This window comes from Manacus candei, unplaced genomic scaffold (genome assembly GCF_025592945.1).
Source record: "Manacus candei isolate 608988 ecotype Guabito, Panama unplaced genomic scaffold, ASM2559294v1 h1tg000057l, whole genome shotgun sequence".
Classification (NCBI taxonomy): Eukaryota; Metazoa; Chordata; class Aves; order Passeriformes; family Pipridae; genus Manacus; species Manacus candei.
In genome coordinates this window covers 13189837-13213512 of record NW_026138105.1, presented here as the reverse complement: position 1 = coordinate 13213512, position 23676 = coordinate 13189837, and the positions used below count along the sequence as shown (strand labels likewise).

The window sequence follows — 23676 nt, the reverse complement described above, 5'->3', positions numbered from 1 at the left end:
GGTGTCCCCATGGGGCAGCTCCAGGGGGGCTTTGCTGGGTGTCACAGGGACAGCAGCCCCAACCCCGACAGTGCCTGGTTCAGGATGTTGTCCACAAAAATCGGGTTCTTTACCCGGTATGCAACAAGCCAATAATTAAACACTCGAGGGAGATATTGATTATTTATCCCAGAGCTGCACAAGCCTGGCTGCCCCATGGAATTACACAAATCAAGCACACTGACTATCTAAACTTCTTTTACTATATACACATTTTAGCAAACAAAGGAATTGGTGTTCATTGGCTACAAGTTACATAGTTCTCGTGTTAATTAGTGTTCTGTTGGTTGGTTAATGATTCTCTCGCTTCTCCTGCTAATCAGTCCCCATGCCCAGCCTTGCTGTTCTTTTGGGGTCAGGGGGTTTCTTGGGTCATGGTCTGTGAGAGGGTGGTCACAATCTCCCCCTGCCAGGATTACCTTTTACCCATCTGGGGCTGATTTCAGGACAGTTGCTGAGTTTGGGTTTGTTAGTTTTTTCCTTGAGAGCTCTGCCAAGATGTCCCATAAATTCCGCATTCTTTGTGACCACTGTCAGAGGTAGATCCTTCTTCCCCAAGCTTTGCTAACCTCCCCCTAGCTCTGAGACAGCTGGAGCACGTGCAGCCCTAAACCTTTAAAAGGCAACTCTAACAACAAGTAATTTGGTTTTCTTCCTAACACCTGGACATCACTTGGAGCCTGTTGGCCGCTGTTTCTTGTCGCTTAGGCTGGAAAGCTAAAATAGACTGAGTATGAAAGAACAGCCTGTCTTAGGAAAATTCAAAGAACAGCCTTTCTTAAGAAAAATTTTTCCATATTCCACACTTTGCAGCATGGGGGCATCGCCGGTATCGGGATGGGCCCCTCGGTCCCCGCTGTGTCCGTGGGGCAGGGAGGGTCTCCCAGGGGTCGGGGTCATCACGGGGGGGATCCCACCCTCCTCCTTGGTACCAGGGGACGCGTGGGATGTCCTGGGCGGCCCAGGGGCAGGGCAGGGCAGGGCCGTGCCCTGGGCCCTCCGAGGGTCCCCCGGGTGGTCCCGGACCGGGGGTCGCCCCCCGGCCTCTGTCCCCCTTTTGCGACAGCCCCCGCGCTGCTCTACGGCAGTGTGGCACCCCCCTGCCTGGCGCTTTGCGGCAGGGCCGGCCCGCCTCGCTTTACGGCAGTGTGGCAGCTCCTCCCCGCCCAGCCCCGGCTGCTCTCGCTACTTTACGGCAGTGTCGCGCGCCCCTGGGGCTCGGCGGCAGGTTCGCGGTGCGGGCCCGGCGGGAGCGATGGATGTGGGGGAGCTGCTCAGCTACCAGGTGAGAGCGGGGGCGACGGACCGGCCCGGCCGGGGGAGGTCACAGTGCCCGGCGCAGAGGTGCCCTCGCTGCGGCGGCGGCCCCCAGCCCGGTGCCGCTCCAGCCCCGCCGCCGTGCGGGGCCTGCTCGGCCGCGCTCGGTGCGCTCGCACGGGGTCCCGTTACGGTGTCGCCAAGTCTCTGGGGGGCTCTCCCCGCCCTTCGGACCCGGTTACCGGGGGCTCCCCGGGGCCGCGGCTCTGCCGGTGCCGCTTCTGACACGGACGGGATGGATGTTTCCCGCCGGTCGCCGGAGTGAAGCCTGAGCTCGTTCCACGTCTTTTTCTCCCCGTTTCACGACAAACCTCACTTAATTTTATTTTTACCGAAATCTTTTTTGAAAAGTTTTCCTTATAAAAGTTCCCCTTTACTCGGAGCGTTTTCCTTCTCTTGCCGCGTGGCCTTTGGTTGTTCTTTGTGTGCAGGTTGGTTCGCATCAGGTGCAGTGATTTATTGCCCCGGGGGAAGGTCTGGGGGGTTCCCCGTGGATCAATAAGGAGGGCGTGGGTTGCAATGCCATTTTGGTGGTTTTGCTGTGATAGCGTTGGTTGTGCTTGAGTTCTCAGCCCAACTGCAGCCGTGGGGTTTGCTGGGTGAGGGAAAACACCCCTGGATCTGTTTCCTGAGTGTGGGAGTTCCATGGGCAGCTCTACCTCTGAGCTGGGAGCACGGGATTCCTTTATGGAGTTCCTTGCTCCCAGCCATCCTGGTGTGCCTGTGGGACACAGGGGTGAAAGGAGCAGTCCCTGTTTTGAGGATGTGATGTTTTGAGATGCTCAAGGGAAAGAGGAAAAGTTGCAGTTGAGTTTGAGAAGTTCCTCATCCTTTTTCCCAGTGGTCTCAAAGTGCTCTGGAGCTCCTCTAGATTCCTCCTTGATAATCTCCAGGACATGTCTGTGGGTTGCTCTGTCTGGAGCATCTTTCCCCTGCTGGTCTGAGATCTGCTCCACTTCTGTATCTCTCTTATCTTTTTTTTTTAATGTAATTTCTCGATATCTAATTAGAATTATCATTCCTCACGTTCCTTTAATTCTTTGGCCTTCTCCGAAGGGTAGCAATGTCTGGGATGCAGGTTAAGGCACAGGGAGGTAAACCTGAAGTTTGAAATTCTTTTAACCAGGTTCTGGTTTGGGGTTTTGCACGTTTGGTTTTTCTCTCGCTCTGAGAAGGTGAAAGTCTGCAAATGTGTGAGTGCAAATGCAAATCAGACACCTCTGTTTTTTAGAGGCTTCTCTGAGTTATTTCTCAATTTATGTATGATGGGTTATTTTTTATATATGTGAGAGAATGTGACATAAATGTAGGAAATCATACTACTGGAGAAAATACTTGATGAAATCGTTGTTGTTAGAAGAAGATACCATAGAACACGTGGTTTAGCTAAGCAAATGTGCACTTTTAATGTAGGTGGTCTTCATCTGGAAAATACATGATAATATAATATATGACTCCCACTCTGGAGGGGAGTGTCCCTCCACTTTGCTTTGCTCACTTGGATGTTGCACAGCTTCCCCTTGGATGAGCCTTCAATATGGCAAGGGGGTGATTGCCTGTGAGAGCAAGGGCTGTGTTCTGTGGAGGTAAAGAAATGCTGCTTGGCTGCTGGGTGTCTAAGTTTTAATTTCATTCCTTGCTGCTGAAGTCATTCTTAGCCATGGGGAAAAATATTCCACAGCTTTCAAGCAGCTGCTGAAATGGTTCCTGAAGGGTTTGCCCTGGCTCTGGGCTCTTCTGGGCTCTCACCTGGAGGCGGGTGGTTCTTGTGTCAGCAGGTGCTTCAGAGCGAGTGTTTGATTTGGGTGTTGCTGAATTCAGACCTCCAGGACTGGGTAAAATGGTGAGCACAGGTGAAAGGAGTGGGGGAGCAGGAGCCAGGTAAATTAGCTCTGGTTCTGAGAAAATGAGGTCCCCTTCTGTGAGGACATTTCTGGCTGAGAGATAGGGAAAAAATAGTTGGAAACAGCAGATTTTGCTGCGTCCCATCCTGGGGGTCAGATGTCTGCCTTTGGGGAGGGTGGCCAGAGGAAGGTGGCCAGAGGAGGGTGGCTTGGCAGCTCTCCCAGCAGCTCCTGGCCCACTCCAGCCCTGGATCTGGGAGCTTCCCTGCTCTGGGCTGAGGTGTGGGCTGCTCAAGGTCTCCTTGTTTGTCCTCACTGCAGGGGTAGCACCGGCTGTTCGGGGGGGTGGTGTGGGCTCCTCAGCTCTCTTGATTTTAATCTCTTGCTGCAAATGAATTGGGCTTCTCAGCCTCCCTCAGCACAACCCAAAATAATTGCTTTTCTCTTACGCTGTTTTGAATTTTCTCCTCTAAATGTGTAATCTGTGCCCTTGCTTCAGCAAGAAGATGTTCTCCCTCGGTGCCAAACTTGGCGTGGAAGACTGCAGGCACTGTGCCACCAATTCAGCACCAAGTGCCTGCCAGAATGGGAAAAGGAACCTCTTGCAACAAAAAATACAATTAAACAGCACCTGGCAGTTTATACAAAGCTCAGGAGCGCATAAACTTTACGTGTTGCAGCAAAACAGTTGCAGATGGTCTAAAGTGATGATTAAATATTGCTGCTGTTTTCCCAGATCCTCGGTGTTAGGTTTCCGATTCTGGAGGGTAATTAAGGGGACAAAGCCAACTCTGGGGCTATTCAGAGTCCTCTTTTGGTTGTCTTGGGAGGGAATAAGGGAGATTATTTGAGTTCTCATTAAAGGCAGATTTCATCACTGTGAGTGATCATTACAAATTGCTAATTTTTTTTAAATGGAATATTAGTCAAATCAAATAGCAGGAGAAGCAGTAACTAATGGGGTGAGGTCTGACTTCGCTGGGCTGGGTCATCTCCCTGCTGTCTGAGTGGGTTGAGTGCAGTGTGTGGATCTCTGTGTATCCATGGAGGCACATCGTCCTTTCTGCTGCTGGTACAGATAATTTACTGTCAGTTTGCAGTGTAATGGATGCATTTGATGGCAGGAGCAGCTCAGCTGAGCAGGTCACTGACTACTTACAGCATTATGACCCCAGTGACTCCTCTCCTGCTGGCAGGTTAAAACAAGGAGCTGACACCAGCTCAACTCTACTCCTGGGAGTACAGCCCCATGCTGCCAGACTTGTCTTGGTGCTCTCACAGGGTTACAAGTGAATCTTCAGTTTACTTCCTGATGTGTTGTCTTTGGCCACTGAACTGGAGTGTCAGGGAAGACCCCTGTCCTGTGCCTTCCCGATGGGCTTCTCGGGTGGTTTGGAGCCTCATGAGTGAGGCTGGAGGACACAGGGGTTCTCTGAAATTAATAGCCTATATCCATGTGGGTACAGTGTGCACCTGTCATTGCATTTGCCTCTGTGTGATTTTGGAGCTCTCGGGTCTCCCTGAGATTTCTGGATTTTCCTGGTACCAGTTCTTCCAGTTTTTAGCACTCAGATCCTGCACCACTGAGAACTGTTGTGCTTCAGGAAGGGAAAACAAGGGAAATTGAGATTGATGGTAGCCCGGTTTATCACAAACACTGGAAACAAAATTAGGAAGTTATTGAAGATGCCTCTGGAGATTTGGGCTTGTTTTTAGGATTCCAGACTGACAGCTGGTGCGTCACTTTCGGAGCGGGCTGGGACGTGGGCACAGAAGAAGCTGCATCATTTATGAAGATTTATTTCAGATTTCATTAACAAATAATTTCTGAGCTTCACAGTAACGAGGTTACTTACAAAACAGATACTCAGAAGTTTCATATTACTCAGGAGATACCTTAGTAATATGAAACTACCGAGACTTCTCTAAACCATTCCTGATGTTTGGCAGAGGCTGAAGCAATCAGGGGCCTGAACAACGTGTGTTCAGGTTCTGTGGGGTACTTAACCTGATATTAATGTGCAGTCACTGCTTGGAGGGAGCCCAGGGTCCCTGGCAGATCATTGTGCTTTGATTTAGGACGTTTTTTTCCTGTCCCTCGAGGCTCTGCCTTACCTGACCGTGCACAGACCAGGACCCGCGTCAGGTGTGTTTCTGGAGAAAGTCTGTGCCCAAAGGCTCTGCCCCAGGCAGTGACAGCTCAGGATATGTCAAGTAACAGACAGAACCACTACAGTGGGGGCTAGAAGAGAAGGGAAAGATAATTTTCCCTTTCCTGATCACCAGCTTTTGTTTACATTATCATATTTTATAAACGGCAGGTTTTTTTAAACCCTTTTGTATTCATTGGTTTTTGTGTGGTGATATCAGTGTTAGATTTAAATGAAAATGGCTTCTGAATAAATCACTGTGAATGCCCTGCATTCAACAGGAACAGAATTAAGCTTAGCTAACAAAACAATTTAAAAATGCTTTTCTTGTGCATTTTTTAATGAATTCCATCTTCTTGCCAGGTTCACCTTAGCACAACTGAGTACAAACCCCCACATTTTGTTTATCAAATGATTAACTTTCTCTTTTCTACCAGAAAGGCAAAAAAACTTGTGTAGATATGTGTGAAGCTGTGGAATTGGTTAAACAAATGTGTTTGGACACAAATATATGTGTTTGCTGAGTGAAATGCACCAGGCTCGGTGCAGCAACGCAGGGGCTTAATTCTTGCTGGCTGGAAAACACAAATGCAAACCCGAGATGACAATCGATGAACAGGAACTAATGCCTGCCTTAAATCAGTTGTTCATGACTGTGCATCTCTGGTGGAATGAGCAGGACCCAGGTGTTCCGCTCGGGCCTCGGGTTTCGCGGCTTTAATGGCGCTGGTTGGGAAGGGGAATATTCTTAGTGAGGTTTTGCATAACATCAATAAGGAGAGGCAAAGCCTTAATGCTGCTTAATAGCGTTTGCCCGGAATTCAATTACTGCCTATTGCCAGGCTGCTGGCAGCGCTAATGATCGCACACGGTGATTGATCATAATGACTCTGTTGTGCGTTGGAGACGCCTCCCCCAGCAATGCATAAATACAGAAAAAGGGGTACAATAATTGAGGTGGAAGCAGGGTGTAAATTCTGATACTGAGGGTTACCTACTCAGAGGAAATGGGGGTGGGTTTCGTGATGGAGTTTTAATTGGGGTTTTGTCCCTTCCCGTGGCACGACTTTGTGTCTCATGGACCCCCAGCTCCCTCGGCCTCTCGTGACACCTCAGGCTCACCGGAGCTTTGGTCCTTTTTGATGTTTAGAAATCAGAGTGAGGAACGAGATTCTGACTCCCCAGATTGGGAACATCCAAGGCAAATCGTGTTGGGATTTTGCTGTAACTTTCAGGACTTAATGTCACTAATTGCTGAATCTGTGTTTGTGACATTAATCTGTCGAAGGTGGTTTACGATGAGTTGGGCATTATTGAGGAGTGAGTGGAAGGACATAAGGACAGGGATCAGTGGGCCATCAAGGGCACTGAGGAAGGAATATGGATTTCTGAAGTTTGTTCCTTATATTATATTGTTTAGAAGAGCACCTTTTTTGTGGTTCTTTTCTTTATTGGGTTGCTGGTTGCTCAGACGCGTTTGAATTATTGGTTGTTGTCAATGGCACATTTGTTTCCAAATGGATCCACGTGAAATTATGTTTTAATGTACCTAGAAGATAAGTAATAGGACTATGCTTTAAAAAAAACCCCCAATCCACAAAACCCTCCAAGCAAATAAATTTTTCATTTCAAAGAATCTCCGGGTATGCTTTCACATCATGGCTATTGAATTATGAGCTGAGTAACTGCTTTAAAAGTGCATGGAGGCACTTTAGAAGAGTTTTAAGCCAGGAATGTACCATCTGTAATGGAAATGGCAGAGAAGATATAGGGAGAAAGGAGACAGATAACAGGGCTTGAACAGGTCTGCCTGGGAGCAAGCAGCTACAGCTTTGATTTGTGCTAATCTGTTGTCTGGGAGACTTGATTCTGCATCTTCCTTAAGGTGATGACAAGTGGTAACCCTGAAAACAAGGTGATCTTGGCTAGGCTGCTGTCCATTTGCTTCTTAATTATAATTAACTCCTCAAGGGCTTTTAGGGGGTATTTGTACTTTTTTTTTTTTTTTAAACATCTGAAGGAGCGTTTTCTTGGGAGCAGAGCTTTCTTTGCCAGCTCGTCCTTTGTATTGCAGTAAATCCCTGGATGAATGCTCCCTGGGCTGTGCTGCTGGAACCGCAACAGGATTCCCTTAGGAACCTGGAAGGTTTGTTGCCCTCAGCAGCCCAAAAGTTCCCAACCTGCCAGGGCACTGGAAATTCCCATCTTGATGCCCACACTTGTGCTGGACCTGGCAGGACAATGGCACTGTCACCTATTCCCTGTGCATCTTTCCTTGGATCAAACCCGAGTAGGATCTCAGTTAAAAGCAGGGCCTGTGTTGGTGGAAGCCTGGTGTGACTTTTGCCATTTTAGACAAAGGGTCCCACAAAGCAGAAGAGCAGGGGCTGCCTGACTGGTGGTGGTTTATGAATTAGGCTGGACACATGTTAGACCTGATGGAATTGCAAAATCATCTACCAGGCAACTTGAGCAGTGATGGGAAGTAAAAATATTTTTCTTACTGTTTTCATTGTTTTTAATACACACCCTCCTTTTAAATAGTCAAGAATTAAGCTTTGTTTTGCTGTAGTCATAGAGCATGGAATACTCCTGTTCCAGCTTGGTTGCCCTTCAAAAAAAAGATGGGAGACCAAACTTAATGTACTTGTAGTTTTTGAAGGGAGAGTTTTACCTTCTACTGCAAATGCTTTCATTCCTTTCTGCCTGAATTAGAACATGGGATTAGAGTTAATGGACTTTTTCTTGTCCCTGGCAAATTACCTTTAATTTTGTCAATCACATAAAAATAGTGGAATAAAATAATAGGTTGTTCCCAGCAAACCAAGGTGGTTTGGGCACTGTTTAATCCGGTGCCAAGCCCCTGCAGAACTGCAGCCAGCAGCAATGCTCCTGTCCTGCCTACGCTGAGTTGGGCTGATTCTGCTTTCACTGGCAGCAAACTTCAGGCAGAAGGATGGGGGTGAAATGGGATGCACACAGGAATTCACTATAACCTCATATACGTCACGGGTGAAAAATTATCTTCCCCTGCTGTCCACTGAGCGCGTTGGTCTGCTGGCTGTGACATGTGGGGTTGTGTCAGCTGAGTCAGCAGATTTGGGGATCTCGATGACCCCACTGAGCGGGGCCATTCGACCACTCCTTGTCTGTGCACTCCTTGTCCTTGCTGCCTATGAAGATGTTTTCCTGTGAATCATGTTCATAGATCAAACAAGGTAGGATGTTGACACAGCCCTTGGCAGGGACATTCATCTACTCGTGTGATGTTCCACTTCACTAAATTAATCTCCTTTCCAGTTTTCAGAGTTGTTAAGCGTCGTGTAAGCAAATGTTTTAAACAACTTGTAAGAATTTCCTCAGTATGGCCTGTGATATTGGTATTCTGGTTTGCAAGGGGTCACAAAAGACTTGTGTTCATTCATTTCTCTGACTTCAGCCCAACAGAGGGACCAAAAGACCCCGCGATGAAGAGGAAGAGGAAATCAAAGCACGTCGGAAACAAGCCAGTGCTCGAGAGCACAGTCGTCACAGGGAAGAGGAGTCTGCTGCACTGGAAGAAACTGATGACGAGAAGAAGAAACTCCTTCAGATAATTGAGAGGGATGGAGAAGAGGAAGACGAGGAGGCAAGTCCTGTGGGAAAGGAGAGGCAATGAGAATAACCAAACTCTAAACCATGAGAGAAAAACTAAACACTAAACCACTTCTCTGTGATTTCCATTGCTTACCATGTAGATCATGAGACTAATTTGATTTTCCTGTGCCTCACACAGCTTAAGGTAGTGGTTTTGCTTTCCTGCCCTGCAGTGTATTAATTAATTTCATATTTCTCAAATATATCAGCTGAAGGTTTAAAATGAGGGCAAAAGGGAGGGGACTTTTAAGCCTGATCTCTGTTTTAGTCTGGGAATACCCAAATCACCTTTTAAATATATTTTTAGGAAATAGTTTCTGTGTTCTAACCAGTTTCCTGACTATTGTTCTCATCAGTATCCCCAGCCATGCAGCTTCTCCCCCTCTTTGTAGCTGTGCAGCAGCAGCAAATAAACAAACATTCTTCTGTACAAGAAAGGTCTTGGGTCAGAGGAGGGGGGTAGCAGCTGTCAAGGGTAAATGATTTCAAGCCTCAGAGACAGAAATCCAATGCTGCATTGGCCTTTCTGCCAAGGGCCAAGGAAAAGATCACTTTATAAATGTGACACATGGATTGGTATAAATCTAGGAGATATTTGCTTCCTGCTGCCCGTGTCCTGTTTGATAAAAAACAAGTGATATTCACCACTGCAGAATCATGTAGCTTTGTAAAATATCATTGCCCTCTGTATACAGCATTGCCAGCATCCATCTCTGAGAATCCCCCTCGTTTTTCTGATGTTGAGCTATTGCCACGACAGTTGTTGCTGATAGCAGGGAAAGATAATGCAGCATTTCTGTAGTGTTTGAGCTCCAGGGAGGATGGATGGACAGAACCAAGAGTCCTCCTGACTGGCTGGAGTCTTGTGGATTCCTGCAGTGTGCCAGTCCCTTGTCTTTGTCAAGTGGAGTCCTCCCAGCCAGACATTTTAAAGACTGGAAGTCCAAGGTTTCTTTAGAGCTCAAATCTTTCGTTTATTACCTTGGACTGCAGTTAATATAAGTGCCATTAAAATGTGCTTTGTCCCAGTAAATTTGATGGGAAGAAGCTAATCTGTAGGACACTGCAAGACTGAATGCAAATGAAATACAAGATACAAAGCTGATCCTGATGGAGATATTGTAGTGATACATGTTAGAGGAAGCAAAAAATCAAAGGGAATAGAGGGAAGCAGTGTCAGCATGTGTGGGTTGAAATCCCATTGCAGGAAGAATGTGCTTTGGGCACTGTAGTATTGATTACCTGAAGGAGGTGGTGACATGAGTGGGATGGCAATGAGACAGGTTGGGCAAAGGAATGAAGGAAATCCAATAATAGCAGAAGGCTTGGACTGGAGTTGTTATTGTAATGGGGTTTGGGGAAGAAATGGAGGTTTTCTCTCTCATAGCAGGTTGCTGCTTAGAGTCGCTGGCTAAAGAATCTTCAAAACCAGGAGCAATTCTTGATTTAATCCTGAGCAGGAGGTGGACACAAAACCTGGCTTAAGATGTGAGGGGGTCTGATTTGGCTTTTCTTTTAAGAACTTCTCTTAAATAGTGGTTGTAACACAGTCAAACAGAAGAGAGGGAAGAGGTTACACAAGAAAATCTGTATCATCAATTTTTTAATAAAAGAAGTGCATTAAAATCATAAAACAAGGAAAATAGAGGAATGATGTTTTTAGATGTCAGGGAGGCAGCTGAGATTACATTACTGCTGTACAGTAAATATCCAGTGGCAACTGAGAAACACCTTAGGAACATTTACAAAATAAAGAGAAAGTACTAGAGTAAAATATTGATTGATTTCTTTTTTTCTTTAGAAAAAGGCTTTAAAATAGCAGTGAAAGCTTATCCAAGTGAGGAAAATGTGAAAGAACATAAACTCAGGGCAGTTAAATGTAGACTTAGAAAAAGCAATAGCACAAGGGACTCCTGCAGAGAAACTCTGTGGGTACAGGCTGCGACCTCAAGTTTGTTGTTTTTTGTTCAGAAACAAAAAACCTCGATGTGTTCTGGTGGTGCCAGGTAATAACAGGTGTAAAAGAGCAGCTCGAGGTCAGAGCTGGAGTAAGTCAGTGGGTAGTGATGGTGTTTGGCATGTTTGGCAGCTCCCTGCAATGAGACTCCCAGGGGTGGCTGCTTGTTCCGAGGGCTCTGGGCCCGGCTGCAATCCCACCACGTCCCTGTAAATTGCTCCAGCCATCCAAAGTTCACTTTTCTGCTTTTTCTAATTTGGTCAGGAGGAACCTTTGGATGAAAGTTCAGTGAAGAAGATGATTCTCACCTTTGAGAAGAGATCTTACAAAAACCAGGAGCTGCGGATCAAGTTTCCTGACAATCCAGAGAAGTAAGATTATGCTCAACTTTTTTCCTTTGACTCTAGGTTGCAGCCCTACATCCATTTTTGGAATATACAGACATTTGCAGTTACATAAGGCTTATGTAACAGCAGGTATTGCCATGTAGTTCTCCTAAATTGATGTTGTTAATTAAAAATGGCATTACTGAGACTCTAGTGTGTGTATATGGCCACCAACACGAAGAGGATGATTGGCAATAATTAAAGGTTTCATCCCATCGTTTGGTGTGAAGGTGTTGTGCTTGCATATGAGCCAGAGGTCTGTGTGGGGAGGAAGTCATTTCATGTTACACAGAGTGCTGTGAGGAGCAGAATGGTTGGATGGGCACGGAGAACCAGATGTGTGTGTGTCCTAGCCTCTTCCTCCCTTCAGGGTGTTCTGTTATTCAGGTTAGAGGGCTTTCTTCCTACACTTGAGTGCCATTTTATTTTGTCCAGTTCACTGTTCTTTCCCCTTACCCAAATTATTTTTATGGACTTCAGACTCATCCAACCCACATACTAATGGGTGGTAGCTAGGGAAGGTGCAGTGCTCTGCAGAATTTATTTTATATGCAAGGTTTTTCCATGCTACAGCATCTCGATTTTAATTTTTTATTAAAATTCTACAACTGATTTACAGAATTGGAACAAATCTACTTATTTACTCTATGTAAATTATACAGTAGAAAGGCTTATCCTGCTGTGGGATTAAACTTCAAGGGGCTGGTGTAGGACAGGGAGGATCAGATATGCCAGAACCATGTGCACCTGGGGTGGCAAGTCCTACCTGGTGTCTCCTGGAGGGTAGTGGTCTCTTCTCAACTTTTTACTGACCATTTTTATCTTGCCTCAGGTTCATGGAGTCGGAACTGGATTTAAATGACATCATTCAGGAAATGCACGTGATCGCGACGATGCCCGGCCTGTATCACCTGCTGGTGGAGCTGAACGCTGTGCAGTCTCTGCTCGGGCTGCTGGGACACGACAACACAGATATCCTTCAGCTCTTAAGGCAGCTCTCATGGGAGAGGCTTTCCACAGACTTTTCTGTAATCTCTCATATCCACTTTCCCAGGCTCCCGTAGGGGTTTTTTTCTTCTTCCCACCACACTGAATTTAGGTGTTGGGGTTTTTTTTTCCTAGTGAAAGTCTTCTTTGTTCAAGTAATATTGATTTGGAATTTTTTCAGTGTTGTTATTCTCCTTTCTTGTTTTATGACCCTTTCATCTAGTTTTGAGTGGCAGTGTGGGAGTGTGAACAGATGAGCAGCAGAGGAGAAGTGAAGGCCTGGGCTTAGCAGTGATAACCTCAGACTGTGCAAACCTTGTCTGGAGTAGCCCCAGTGAAAATGAAACCCATTTAACCCTTTCTGATGAGAGCAGAGCTGTCAGGCTGGCAGCTGTTTGTCATGGACTAGCTCACCACATGCTACACCTCAGTTTGTAAATGTAATAGACTCTTCACAGGCCCATACCTTTAGTTTGGTGTGCACAGAGCTCGAGGCTGCAGGTGGCCCCTCTGGTTAAGTACATATCCAGAGACATTTCCATGATCAGTGAGTTCTGGTGTCACTGAACCTGATCCCTATGTGCACCTGGTTCTTGTACCTCTGAAGATCTGAGGACACCTCAGAGACAGTTTCCTGTCTGTACTGTTGAAGATATTGGTAGTTTTAATCAAAAACAATGTCATTTTTTGAGTATCCTGGTGCCTTGATCCTTAACTGTCAGCTGATAACTAGAACTATGCCTGGCTCACCACTGTGCAGTCTGTAAAAGCAGAGCTCAACCCACATTGCTGGTAAAATATTCTACAGCAGATTAAGCTGAAAAATTGTAGCATGACTTGGGAGATCACGTGTCTATGTCCTGACAAACATTAGTGACTGGAGGGAGCAGTGAAGGCCTGTGGAAAGGGCATTGGATGTCGACTTGGGTCTCCGTCAGGCTTTTCTTTTTCCCTTTTTATTGATCCATGACCTTAGGAAAGTAATTTATTCTTTACTTCTTTATGTGTAAAGCAGAAGATAACACCAGCTTTCCTGAGGTGTTTTGGAATAAACTATGTGAAAAGGCCTGTTAGTGCTGAATGTTGTGGTCTGATGCACAGATCTTGTTTTTCTTTTTTAGCATTTTTCCTTACAGCACTATCTGTTGAGAATTCATAATTCACTCTTTCTAAGTGGGTGCAGTGCTCAGAAACTAAAACCAAAACATAAATATTTTATCGCTTGCCAGTTTATATTAGAGAGCACTGCTTATGTGTTTGGATGTTTTGATGTGCATTTGTTGGAACCTTGATGTGGTGAGTGTTGGTCCCTGTAAAGCAGCAAACCCCGCAGCTTCCCCTTATCCAAGATCTGCAAGGAAATGGCTCTCCAGTAATTGTTAACAATTGATGTTTTACTGGGGGAAGCTCCTCCCATGCAAAACCAGTTTCATGGCTACTGTAGTTTCATTACTTGTTTTTTACCAGACACCACAGACTTTTTGTGTACTATGCACTACTATACTGAATTTCTCAGTCATGTGGAGAAAATGAACTGTGGGAATATTGACTGGGATAGCAGAGCTGTTTTCCTGCTGAAGTGCACGGGAGTACAGCTTGCTTTGTCCTGTCAGCCATGAAAAGCTGTGTCCTGGGGTCACTGCTGCTGTCAAAGACTTGTCAGGGTTTCCACTGTGAACTTGTTTTTATTTGGTTTGCAGCTTTCCTGTCAGTGAGCGTATGGGTAGGAATTTGGCCCGAGAATTGCAATTTTGGGAAAAGTGTATTTCTTGTTATAAAATTGCTGAAGTGTTTGGAGATCCATTGGAAGCAGGTCAGAGGCTGTAATTGTGCTTCTGCTGCTTATGTACAGAGTAGAAGCACTATTAAAGTGAAGCATCTAGATATAAAACCGAATGGATACAGCTCAAGTTTTCTAATGATGTTTTGTTAAAACAAGTGGGAAAATATTTTTGAAAGGAGTTCTTCAAGGAGAGAGCTAAACAAATGGCCCTTCAGATGCCATTTAAATGTGGTGTCTTGAGGGACCTAATGCAAGGAGACAAAAGCAACGTCCAGGGGGAACAAATAATCTGCTGAATGATTCATGCAGTTTTGCACAAAACATGTGAATGAAAGATGATCACCAACAAGATTTTATTAATGTAAGACGGGAAAGCTTCAAGTGAGGCTTTGCTTTTCTGTCTCCTAAATTTTATAGGGCAGCTGATACTCTCCCTGCAAGCCTCAACAGAAGCTCCCCAGACAGGAATGCCCTGCAAGATAAACCCTGCTGCTGAAATTCTTTGCTGTGCATTGGCAGAAGAACCTGTTACTGCTGTCTTTGTAGCACCCAGGAGGCAGCAGAAATCTTCAGCTGCTTCTTCCCTGAGCCTTCTCTTCCATGAGTCGATCAAACCCTGGTCCCTCAATCTGTCCTCATCCATTGTGTACTGGGCCCCTCTGACCACCTTGGTGGTCCTCCTCTCTCCCAAGTCCAGTGTATCAAGGTCTCTCTTTTATTGGGAAAGCCCCAAACTGAACAAAATATTCTGCAAGTTGCCCCTTGAGTGCCAAGGAGCTGGCAAGAATTCCTTCTGTTGACCTGCTGGTTTGGCTCTTGCTGCTGCAGTGCAGTCTGTGATTAGCCTTCATCACTGCAGTGTCACATGGCTGAGGTGACACGGTGGTGACTCGCCTGCAGCTTGTCCAGCAGAAGGTCCAGGCTTTCTCCTGCAGAGCTCACCTCTCCACCAGCCCCACTGAACCTCACTGAGAAGAGACAGATGAAAATACTTTTCCTGTTGCTGCTTGTGTGTCTGAGCAAATGCACAAATAGGAGACTTGGGAGCTGGTTTGTCAGCCTGGGCACTTGAGAGAGATCCATCACAGAGTGGTTATTTAGGACATGCAGAAAACCACATCTCCTGTTCTGCCCCTGGGACGTGGGTAGGATTGATCAGCACGTCTGAGAGAATAAGGAAGTGGGTCTAATGAGCTGGAATACGTCTGGTCGTACACGGGAGCTGTGTGCAGGCAGGGGGGCTGTGTGTTGTGCAGCCTGGAGTTAATGAGTGAAAATTGGGCTGGCAGAAGCTCTGCTGTTCCTGCGAGGGCTGCGGTTCGAGGAGCGCGCTGCCCTAATTGGGCCGGGCAGAGGGGGGTGATGGCTCCTGCTGCCGGCGGTGCCCTCGTTAGGTGTGTGTGTGTATCAGGTTAGCAGGGCTATCACTGAGAGCAGAATACCCAAATCACATTATTATAACTCATTTCTCTTTGCTTGTGTTCAATCTTGACGATGCAAGATGGTGCCTCGTTATACCAACTCCAGCATGTTTGATTTGAGAGAGGAAAAAAATAACTACAGCGAAGAAACAGTGAAATTGCCTGATACAGTAAGCACAGAATCACATTTGTTTTCATAATTCCTAATTGTTAGGATTCTGTAATTTTGGTGCTTACGGGGAGGGTCTGCTGCAGTAGTCTCTGTGCTTTTGTGTCTGATATCCTGTGCCTTACTGTTGTAGGATTGTAATGCATTGTATTGCCTCACTACTAATGTATTGCCTGTTGTTTTGGGTCTTGTCATGGACACACTGGCCTAAGAGCCATCTGCTTTTGATATTAAATGTGTCTGCCTCCCTGTTGGTTGTCCTTAACACCCAGCACATGTTTCCATAGCTGTGGTGGACTTGCTGCAAGAGCTGACTGATATAGATACTCTCCATGAGAGTGAAGAAGGAGCTGAAGTCCTCATAGATGCTCTCGTAAGTAGGAAACTTCAGATTGTTTCAGTGCCTCAAAGTCTGCCTCTCACAGCCCAGCAGTGAGCACTGACCCACCCTGCATTCTGCAGCTGTGGGTGTCTGTGCTGCCAACATCACGATGGAGGTACCCAGGATAATATTTGTGATAATATTTGTGACTTGGGCAGTGTCCTGTTGAAAATAGGAGCTTTGTTTGCATTTTCCTTCCCTCTTGCGGAAAAGGGTGACCTGTGTTCACCCATGGAAAACTGAAGTTTGTGGCAGGGACTGTTACCTGAAGGACAGTGATGCCACTGTGATCTTTCAGTCTAACCTCTTGCACAGGAGTCTGGTTTTTTTCTACCCAGTAACTCTTGATTCAAACCCAAAACTCTGTGCTTGAAGTGGAACATCTGTTGTTATAGCGCGGATGGGATTTTTCTTAACAAGAAGTAAAAGCTAAAAACTTTTCATGTAGCAGAGCTAATGTACTTCAAGGGTGCAGGAGGTTTTAGACAGAAGTATACTTTTAGGTGTGGAAATTGAACCACCCTGGAAAATTACCTATGTGCAGTAGGAGATGCATTGGTTGATACTGAGTCCTCCCTGGACTGTTAACTTGCCGAGTGCCTCTTGGCCTCTGCAGGGGTGGATTTCTCCTCTTTCTGGTGTTTGTGCTGGATGTCTCCTGCTCCCCAGCTGTGGGAGGTGGACTCAGAACCAGGCAGAAGCCCTCCAGACAAGTGATGCCCAGCCAAACCCGAGATTTACAGTTCTGCCTTACCTTGGGGCAGCTTCTGCTGATGAATCGCTGTGTTTGTGGGTCACTGTGGCTGTGTCTGGTTCTGTAACTATTGTGTTGAAATTGGAAGACAGGGAATTACAGGTTTTCTTTTGTTTGCTTTGTTTGGCTACTCTGTTTTCTCCTACAATCCTTCTTGTCCAGTCACTATAATGTTACCTTCCAAGGTTAATGACAGTGCCCGGAGCCTGGTTCCTCCAGCTGGCCTCTGGGCTGTTGTTAATTACTCTGCCTTGGTGGGGAGATTGCTGGGTGAATGAAATGGGAGAGAGGAGCTGCTAGAGAAGACATTTTCAATAAAATGTGCAGAGAGGTAGTAAATCAAGTGAAGTTCTTTCTGTGTTTTCCTTGTCACCAGCCCACCGATAATAGCCAAGTTTTAGAGTTTTCATTGTCCTCTTTGAAAGAAACAGGTCAGGACAATCTTGGGAGAAATGTTTAGATATCTGCTTTTTAGATTATTTTTTTTTCAAAGCAAGTGGATGTAAGGTTGTAGGGTATCAGTGAAGATTGTTGCACTGTATTCCACAGCAACCCATACTTGTTTTTTGCCTCATGTTCACAGGGCCCAAAGCTGGTTAACAGTGTTTGAATTGGAAATGTTATTTTGTTTTAACTTCCAAGCCCATATCCACAACAGAAAGTTCATGATTCAAGCTGGACTCTGTCCAATTGAAGCTTTAAAGGTGTATTTGTGGCTCTGTGATCTGGGAACTCCCTGTTGCCCTGGGGCTGACTGGCTTTCCTTAGCTTGCTGAAGTCCGCTTGGTGCATTCGTCTGGAGGGGATTTAAATGCAGGACTTCAGCTGGTGATTGTTCAGCTTTTGGTTTGGATCTGAGGGTGTGAGCATTGTTCTGTCAGCTTTTTGTACCTGTTAGGGTGGAAGGTACAAGAGCAATGTAGGCAGACAGCAGTGACCAGCTGAGAGTGGAGCTGCTCACAGAGCTGACAGTTCTCCTGTCAGCGGTGGTTTGCGCACCTCGTGCTTGAGAATTCTGAGGGATTATAAATCAATCGGGCTGGTTCAGGAGATAAGACTGTGACAAGGTGCAAGTTTATGTCCTGATGTTTTTCTGTTAAATCTGAAACACAGAAGGTGTTTAATTAATTAGGACAAACGTAGTGACAGATTTACTTGATGATTCCCTTGCTTCCTCTGAGATTTTCCAGCAGGGTTGTTCAAGTCTTCTGATCATGTCTGGCAGGGTGTTTCAGTAGGGCTTTCTGATTTTTATTATTTATTAACCCCTCCCACTGTTCTGGCTCCTTCATCTTCCTTTTTTCATCCTCGTTTCTTTCTGTGTTTCCTGTGACCCTGGGGATTTAGGTGGAGGGCCAGGTCGTGGCCTTGTTGGTCCAGAATTTAGAGCGCCTGGATGAAAGTGTGAAAGAGGAAGCTGATGGTGTCCACAACACCCTGGGTAAGTTGCTGCTGCACAGCCCCTCACTTCTTTCTGTGGTTTGTAATAAAAGGGGTAGGTTATCCCTCCCATTCCTTTCTCCCCTCCTCCTTTCCCCTTGGACTGCCAGTGTTGCAGTACAGGACCTGGTGCAGCTTTTGTTCAAGCCCAGCTTGGACTCACTGGTCCCTGGAGCCAGAGTTTGTCCCTTGGCTGCATGAAAGGTGCCTCTTCCCAAACCGGTTTTGTTGAGAAGTGCAGATACACAGATGAAACAGCACTGCACCAGGAATCACAGAACTGTTTAGGTTGGAAAAGCCCTCTAAGATCACAGAGTCCAGCTGTTGCCCCAGCACTGCCAAGACCACCACTAAACCATGTCCCCAGGTGCCACATCACACAGCTTTTAAATCCCTCCAGGAAGGCGTTCTGCTGCCCCTGTGTTTACTGTGTACATATCTGTGAGCTATACTTTGTTTCTGTCTTAGCAATATATTTAACTTTCAGGTAGTAAAACATTTGCGTTTCATGGAAGGACATCATTGCCTCTCTGCTCCCTGATCTTTGCACAGCACAGAACCTTTGTTTGCAGGGTGTTGTTGGCAGTCAGACCATCATCCACTCCTTGCACTCATTCAGGATTCTAATCTCCCTGGACTGGAAGAATGAGAGGGACTAGAAACATGAGGTTTGGAATTTTTGGTGGGGAAAAATGTCTTTTTTCTGTGTTATTCTTCTCAGGAATTGTGGAGAACATGGCAGAGTTCCGGCCGGAGATGTGCACGGAGGCTGCACAGCAGGGCCTCATGCAGTGGCTGCTCAAGAGGCTGAAGGTGAGCTGGCTTCCCACCTTCCTTCTGCAGACCAGTTAGCACAAACTCAAATCATCACTTAAAATAAACCAGTTTTGCTTGCATGTGTGTTGTGAAAAACAACTTAAGGACAAAAAGTTATATTTCAGAGTTTATGTCCTCAGCAGTTTTAGTTTAAACATACACACTTCTGTCTTGTCTTTTTAAACATCTTACAGTGGAAGTTGTTTCTCTTCTGTTTTCATATGATTCCTGTATGGTGGATTTCTAGTCCATGGCTGAGACCTGTAGAATATAAAAGCTGACCAGTGAGCAGGGACACTAATATTAACCATTTAATAGCCTTTTCTTCCCATGTTTCTCACCCTTATCTGAGTTTTAAGAGCTGCCTTGTGTTTAACTGCTGCTGGGGGCAGCTTCTGCTTTGAACTCATCTAATTGCCTTTTGAATTAAAAGCTACTTTTCATACTCTGCATTCTGTGGCAATGAGTTACACAGTTTGACTCTGTCTTGTGTGAAAAGATGCCTAAACGTTCCCTGGGAAAATGCTGTAGGAAAGGAATAGACAGTTCAGCTCTCTCACAGAGCTAGTGAGGGAAATTTAACAAACAGATTGTGGCTGTTCCCTAACTCTGTCAGTAAGGCATTAGCACTTCCATGCTTAAATGTCTGCATGACTAGAAAGCCTCTGAATCCCAGAAATGCTCCATCAGCTGTGTAAGTGCAGGTACCCTTCTGTGCACCTCACATCCTTGTTAGCAGAAGTAACCTGTAATTTTGCACTGCAGGTAGCAATGTAATTATGTTCTTTTCCTTTAAAAAAAAAAATTGTAGTTAATTTTAGTCCAGGCAGATAGGTACTGCTGCCTGCCTTGGAATTACTCTGGCAGCTGAAAGACTGAGAAACTTGGGCAAGCAAAATAATCCCAACTAGGATTCCCCTGCTTGGTGCCACAGAACATGAATGCTCAAGAGCATTCCAAGCTTGTGCAGGGTGTGTCTGTCCTTTGCCCTGGCTGTGTTATCCCTGGGTTTGGGATGTGGGATCAGGCAGGGCTTTCTCTTGCCTGCATGCTATCGTGGGGAGCTAATGAACCCCTCTCCAGGCACTTTGCTCTTGGCAGTGCTTGGTCTCAGATCTCTTGCCCTGACAGATGTGATTGGGATTAACCCAGGATCTTGGCAGCTGGGCAGAGCATTGTGGAATGTCTGTGGGATGATTTTTAAGATCGGGGTTCTGTCTGGATGGCAGTGAGGACATCTGGCACACAGTACAGAGCATGAATTGCTGTTTTCTGACAACATTTCAGGTCACATAATTGTACTGTGACAGTCAGAGGTGCCTCGGAAAGCTCAGGTGGAGAGCTCATAACTCGCTTCTCCAAACACAAACGGGGTTTGGTGATGTTGGATGCAGACCTGGGAGATCAGAATGTTGTTTCCCAGCACTTGTAGGGCAGCAATTGGTCACCCCATGACAGAAGCTGGCTGAGCTCTACAGCACTGAGCACCTTCCCCTCTCCTCCACGGGCTGCTTGGAGGTGCCACCTGGTTGTTGTAAATACTGTCCTCTGCAGAGCAGTTTGGAGTAATTTAGAATGAAAAGCTTTATTAAAAGTCAGTACCTTGTGGCATTTGGGGTCTTCCTGCTTTCCATGTTTCTGTGTCTTGTGCACTGTGCCCTGTTCTGTGGCAGCAGGGTGGGATGATTGTCCCCACAGTCCTGCACAGGCAGGACTGTCCATCATGCTGCAGGGAGTTGTGTGTTTGGGGAAAAAAATGGGTGACAAATTATATGTTTTAAGCCTAGTACTTTTGCTTTTTCCCCCCCTGAACAGTGGAATAGAAATAGCTGTTAACTGATGATTTTTAAACTCGTTTTATTTTATGAATCCCCTCAGTAAACAAGTTTGGATTATTATCCCATCAGTTAGTGTTCGGTCTGTTTCTGTAGATGAAACAGCTTTGGCAGCATGCAAAAACATGGGATCCAGTTCAGAACCCACTTCAGGGATTTTTTTTTTTTTGTTCAAATTCAGCATTTTGATTTCATTATGGTTTTTTTTTTAGCATATTTGAGTATGGAGGGAATGTCTGAAATGGAAGTTATGTGACTGTGCAGGTGAAACCCATCTCATGTTCTGACTGCGACACTGATCCTCGAACGAAACCCTGGCAGTTTCTGTTTAGTGTTACTGTGATGTATGTTCTGAAATTCCGGTTTTGCTGACAGGTGCAGACTTTCAGAACAGGGATGAGCCTCATGCACCCATGTAACATTGTGGAAAATATATCACAGGAAAGATATTACGTGTTGCAAACAACTGCAGACTGTTCTCAGTGGTTTTGAGCCAAGTTGGCCAAACCTACTGCTGTAGGGAAGCAGGAAGGGTCACAGTGGAGTTGCTACACGTGTACACGAGCTCACACCTGCCCCCCATCACCCTTGAATCAGAGAGAATTATTACTCTTTTGTCACTGAGGCAAAATGCAGAGTTACTGCTGTTGTGTTTTGCTTTAAGTGTTGCTCATATGTTCGGTGATTTGATTAATGTGTTCTTCAAATCAGTGAGACATGGAGAGCTCTGCCCTGATGGGTCTCTTGTTCCTTCCTCCACAGGCTAAGATGCCTTTTGACGCCAACAAGCTGTACTGCAGTGAGGTGCTGGCAATTCTGCTCCAGAATAATGATGGTGAGCCATGCCTGCGGTGTTGCTGTCTGTGAGGGCAGGATCCAGGCTTCTCCCAGATCACAGCAGCCCTTTTCTGCCTCCAACTCTCCTCTTCTGGCTCTTTCTCCCCTATGTGCTCCCTCGCCTCCACCCTCTCTTTTTCTGCAGCTTTTGTGCTCTGTCAAGCCATATTGATTTTGTTTGCTGATGTATCAGTGTTAGATGGCTGTAAAATCTGACAGTTAGCTTCATTTTTCTCTCTCTTTTCCCCCTTCCCCCCACCTTCGTCTAGACAACAGAGAATTGCTTGGGGAGCTGGATGGGATCGATGTGCTGCTTCAGCAGTTATCTGTGAGTAATTCCCACACACCCTCTCTGCCACAGGGAGACTGGTGGGCTGGGTGGGAAGGATGGAAGGGATCCAGGGTGCAGTGCTGTCCTAGCAGTGCTTCATATGTAGTGTGGCACAGTCCCTGAACACCTTCCATGCAGTGTATCATCCACGGTCAGTGCAGTTAATCCCTGTTTGAAAGATGTTAACATTGAGGTAAACAGAAGTTAAATTTTTATGTTATGGTTTCACGGCAAGTTGGAGATAGGCGGAGTTGGAATTTGGCCATCTCCAGTGTTGCCGGTGTATTTTGGTTCTGAAAAAAATCTCCGGAGCAGTTAATTAGGGGTGAGATAAGAAAGGGTTTATTTGCCAAGGCAATAGGTGATATAGACGCGCGCACCGGCCGTGCCCAAGAGGTTACATTTTATAGCATTATCCATCCAATCCCAGATGTGTCCACCCTTTGGCCCTTCCTCTGGACCGCCCCGGGTCCTCCCCCTGAGAATTGGGTCTGGGGTCTTTTTGGGACCACCTACTTCATCATCTTCAGCTTCATCAGAGTACAAAGGGTATATTGTCACCTAGTTTTTGACCGTACTCTGTGGTTTAGGCCCTGATACGCTGTTCTCCAAACAGTCTAGGCCTTTACCTTGACAAAAGACTAAACACTGCTACTGGATTCAGGGGTAGGTTGATATAGAAGGCATAGAATGGGGTAAAAGGGTTAGGGAATGTATAAACAAGGGAAAGGAACAAGGGACAGAGGGGTTTCTGCTTTTAAAACCTACCTATAAAATTTACAAGTCTTATAACTATTAGAAAAATAAAAAACCATTAGGGGCTTAAGGCATCACCAGCATTCCTCACTCCAAGCATGAGGTTGCCCTGTGCCCCTGTTTGAGTGAGCTGAAGATACGTGTCCATAGCTCACCTGTATTTCTTCAGGCAGTGCTGCCTGCAGCACCCTCAGGTGTGAGTTGTGCCCAGGACTTCTCTGGTAATGAACTTATCCACATACTTGTGTGTGAATTTGCCCTTCCCCTTGGAGGGCCCGTGTAGAGTCCTTTAAATCCTCCACCAGGCTACTGCAGGTTTGTGGGTGCACAGTCAGGGCAGCAAAAGGCAGCAGAGTTACAGAGGGGATGCAGCCATGACCTGTGTGATTGCTGGCTGACACCTGCCAGGCTTGTAGTGCAAACTGTGTGTGTTCTGCAACAGCGCAGCCCAACATTCGGGGGTAACTTTGCTTTCTTTGTCATGCAGGTGTTTAAACGACACAACCCAAGTACAGCAGAGGAACAGGAAATGATGGAGAACCTGTTTGACTCCCTGTGCTCCTGCCTAATGCTCAGCTCCAACCGTGATCGCTTCCTGAAGGGTGAAGGTCTGCAGCTGATGAACCTGATGCTCAGGTACCCCAATAATGTTGTGATTTTTCTTCCTGCTTTTGATGTACCAACACACGTTCTGGTTAGATATTTGTGGTTTTCTGTTTGTAAAATTTCTGTGATAGAATATTTGTCTATCTTCTCTTTTTTTTTTTTTTTTTTTCCCCAGCAAGTAAACTAGACCTTCTCAGACATGGAATCTCCACTTTTTGTCTTTAGCTTTC

General features: G+C 46.0%; 1 protein-coding gene across 1 annotated transcript in view; it reads left to right on the top strand.

Moving 5' to 3' along the window:
* The first annotated feature begins 1216 nt into the window (after positions 1 to 1216).
* CTNNBL1 (catenin beta like 1) overlaps positions 1217 to 23676 on the top strand; it is a 48768-nt gene continuing 26308 nt past the window's right edge. The window contains exons 1-10 of the mRNA XM_051803176.1: positions 1217 to 1324; positions 8790 to 8978; positions 11208 to 11314; positions 12162 to 12303; positions 15967 to 16062; positions 18173 to 18266; positions 18987 to 19078; positions 21679 to 21751; positions 22023 to 22081; positions 23328 to 23476. Coding sequence (XP_051659136.1) covers positions 1295 to 1324; positions 8790 to 8978; positions 11208 to 11314; positions 12162 to 12303; positions 15967 to 16062; positions 18173 to 18266; positions 18987 to 19078; positions 21679 to 21751; positions 22023 to 22081; positions 23328 to 23476 — 1031 coding nt within the window. The 5' untranslated portion in view covers positions 1217 to 1294. The remainder of the gene's footprint in view (positions 1325 to 8789; positions 8979 to 11207; positions 11315 to 12161; positions 12304 to 15966; positions 16063 to 18172; positions 18267 to 18986; positions 19079 to 21678; positions 21752 to 22022; positions 22082 to 23327; positions 23477 to 23676) is intronic.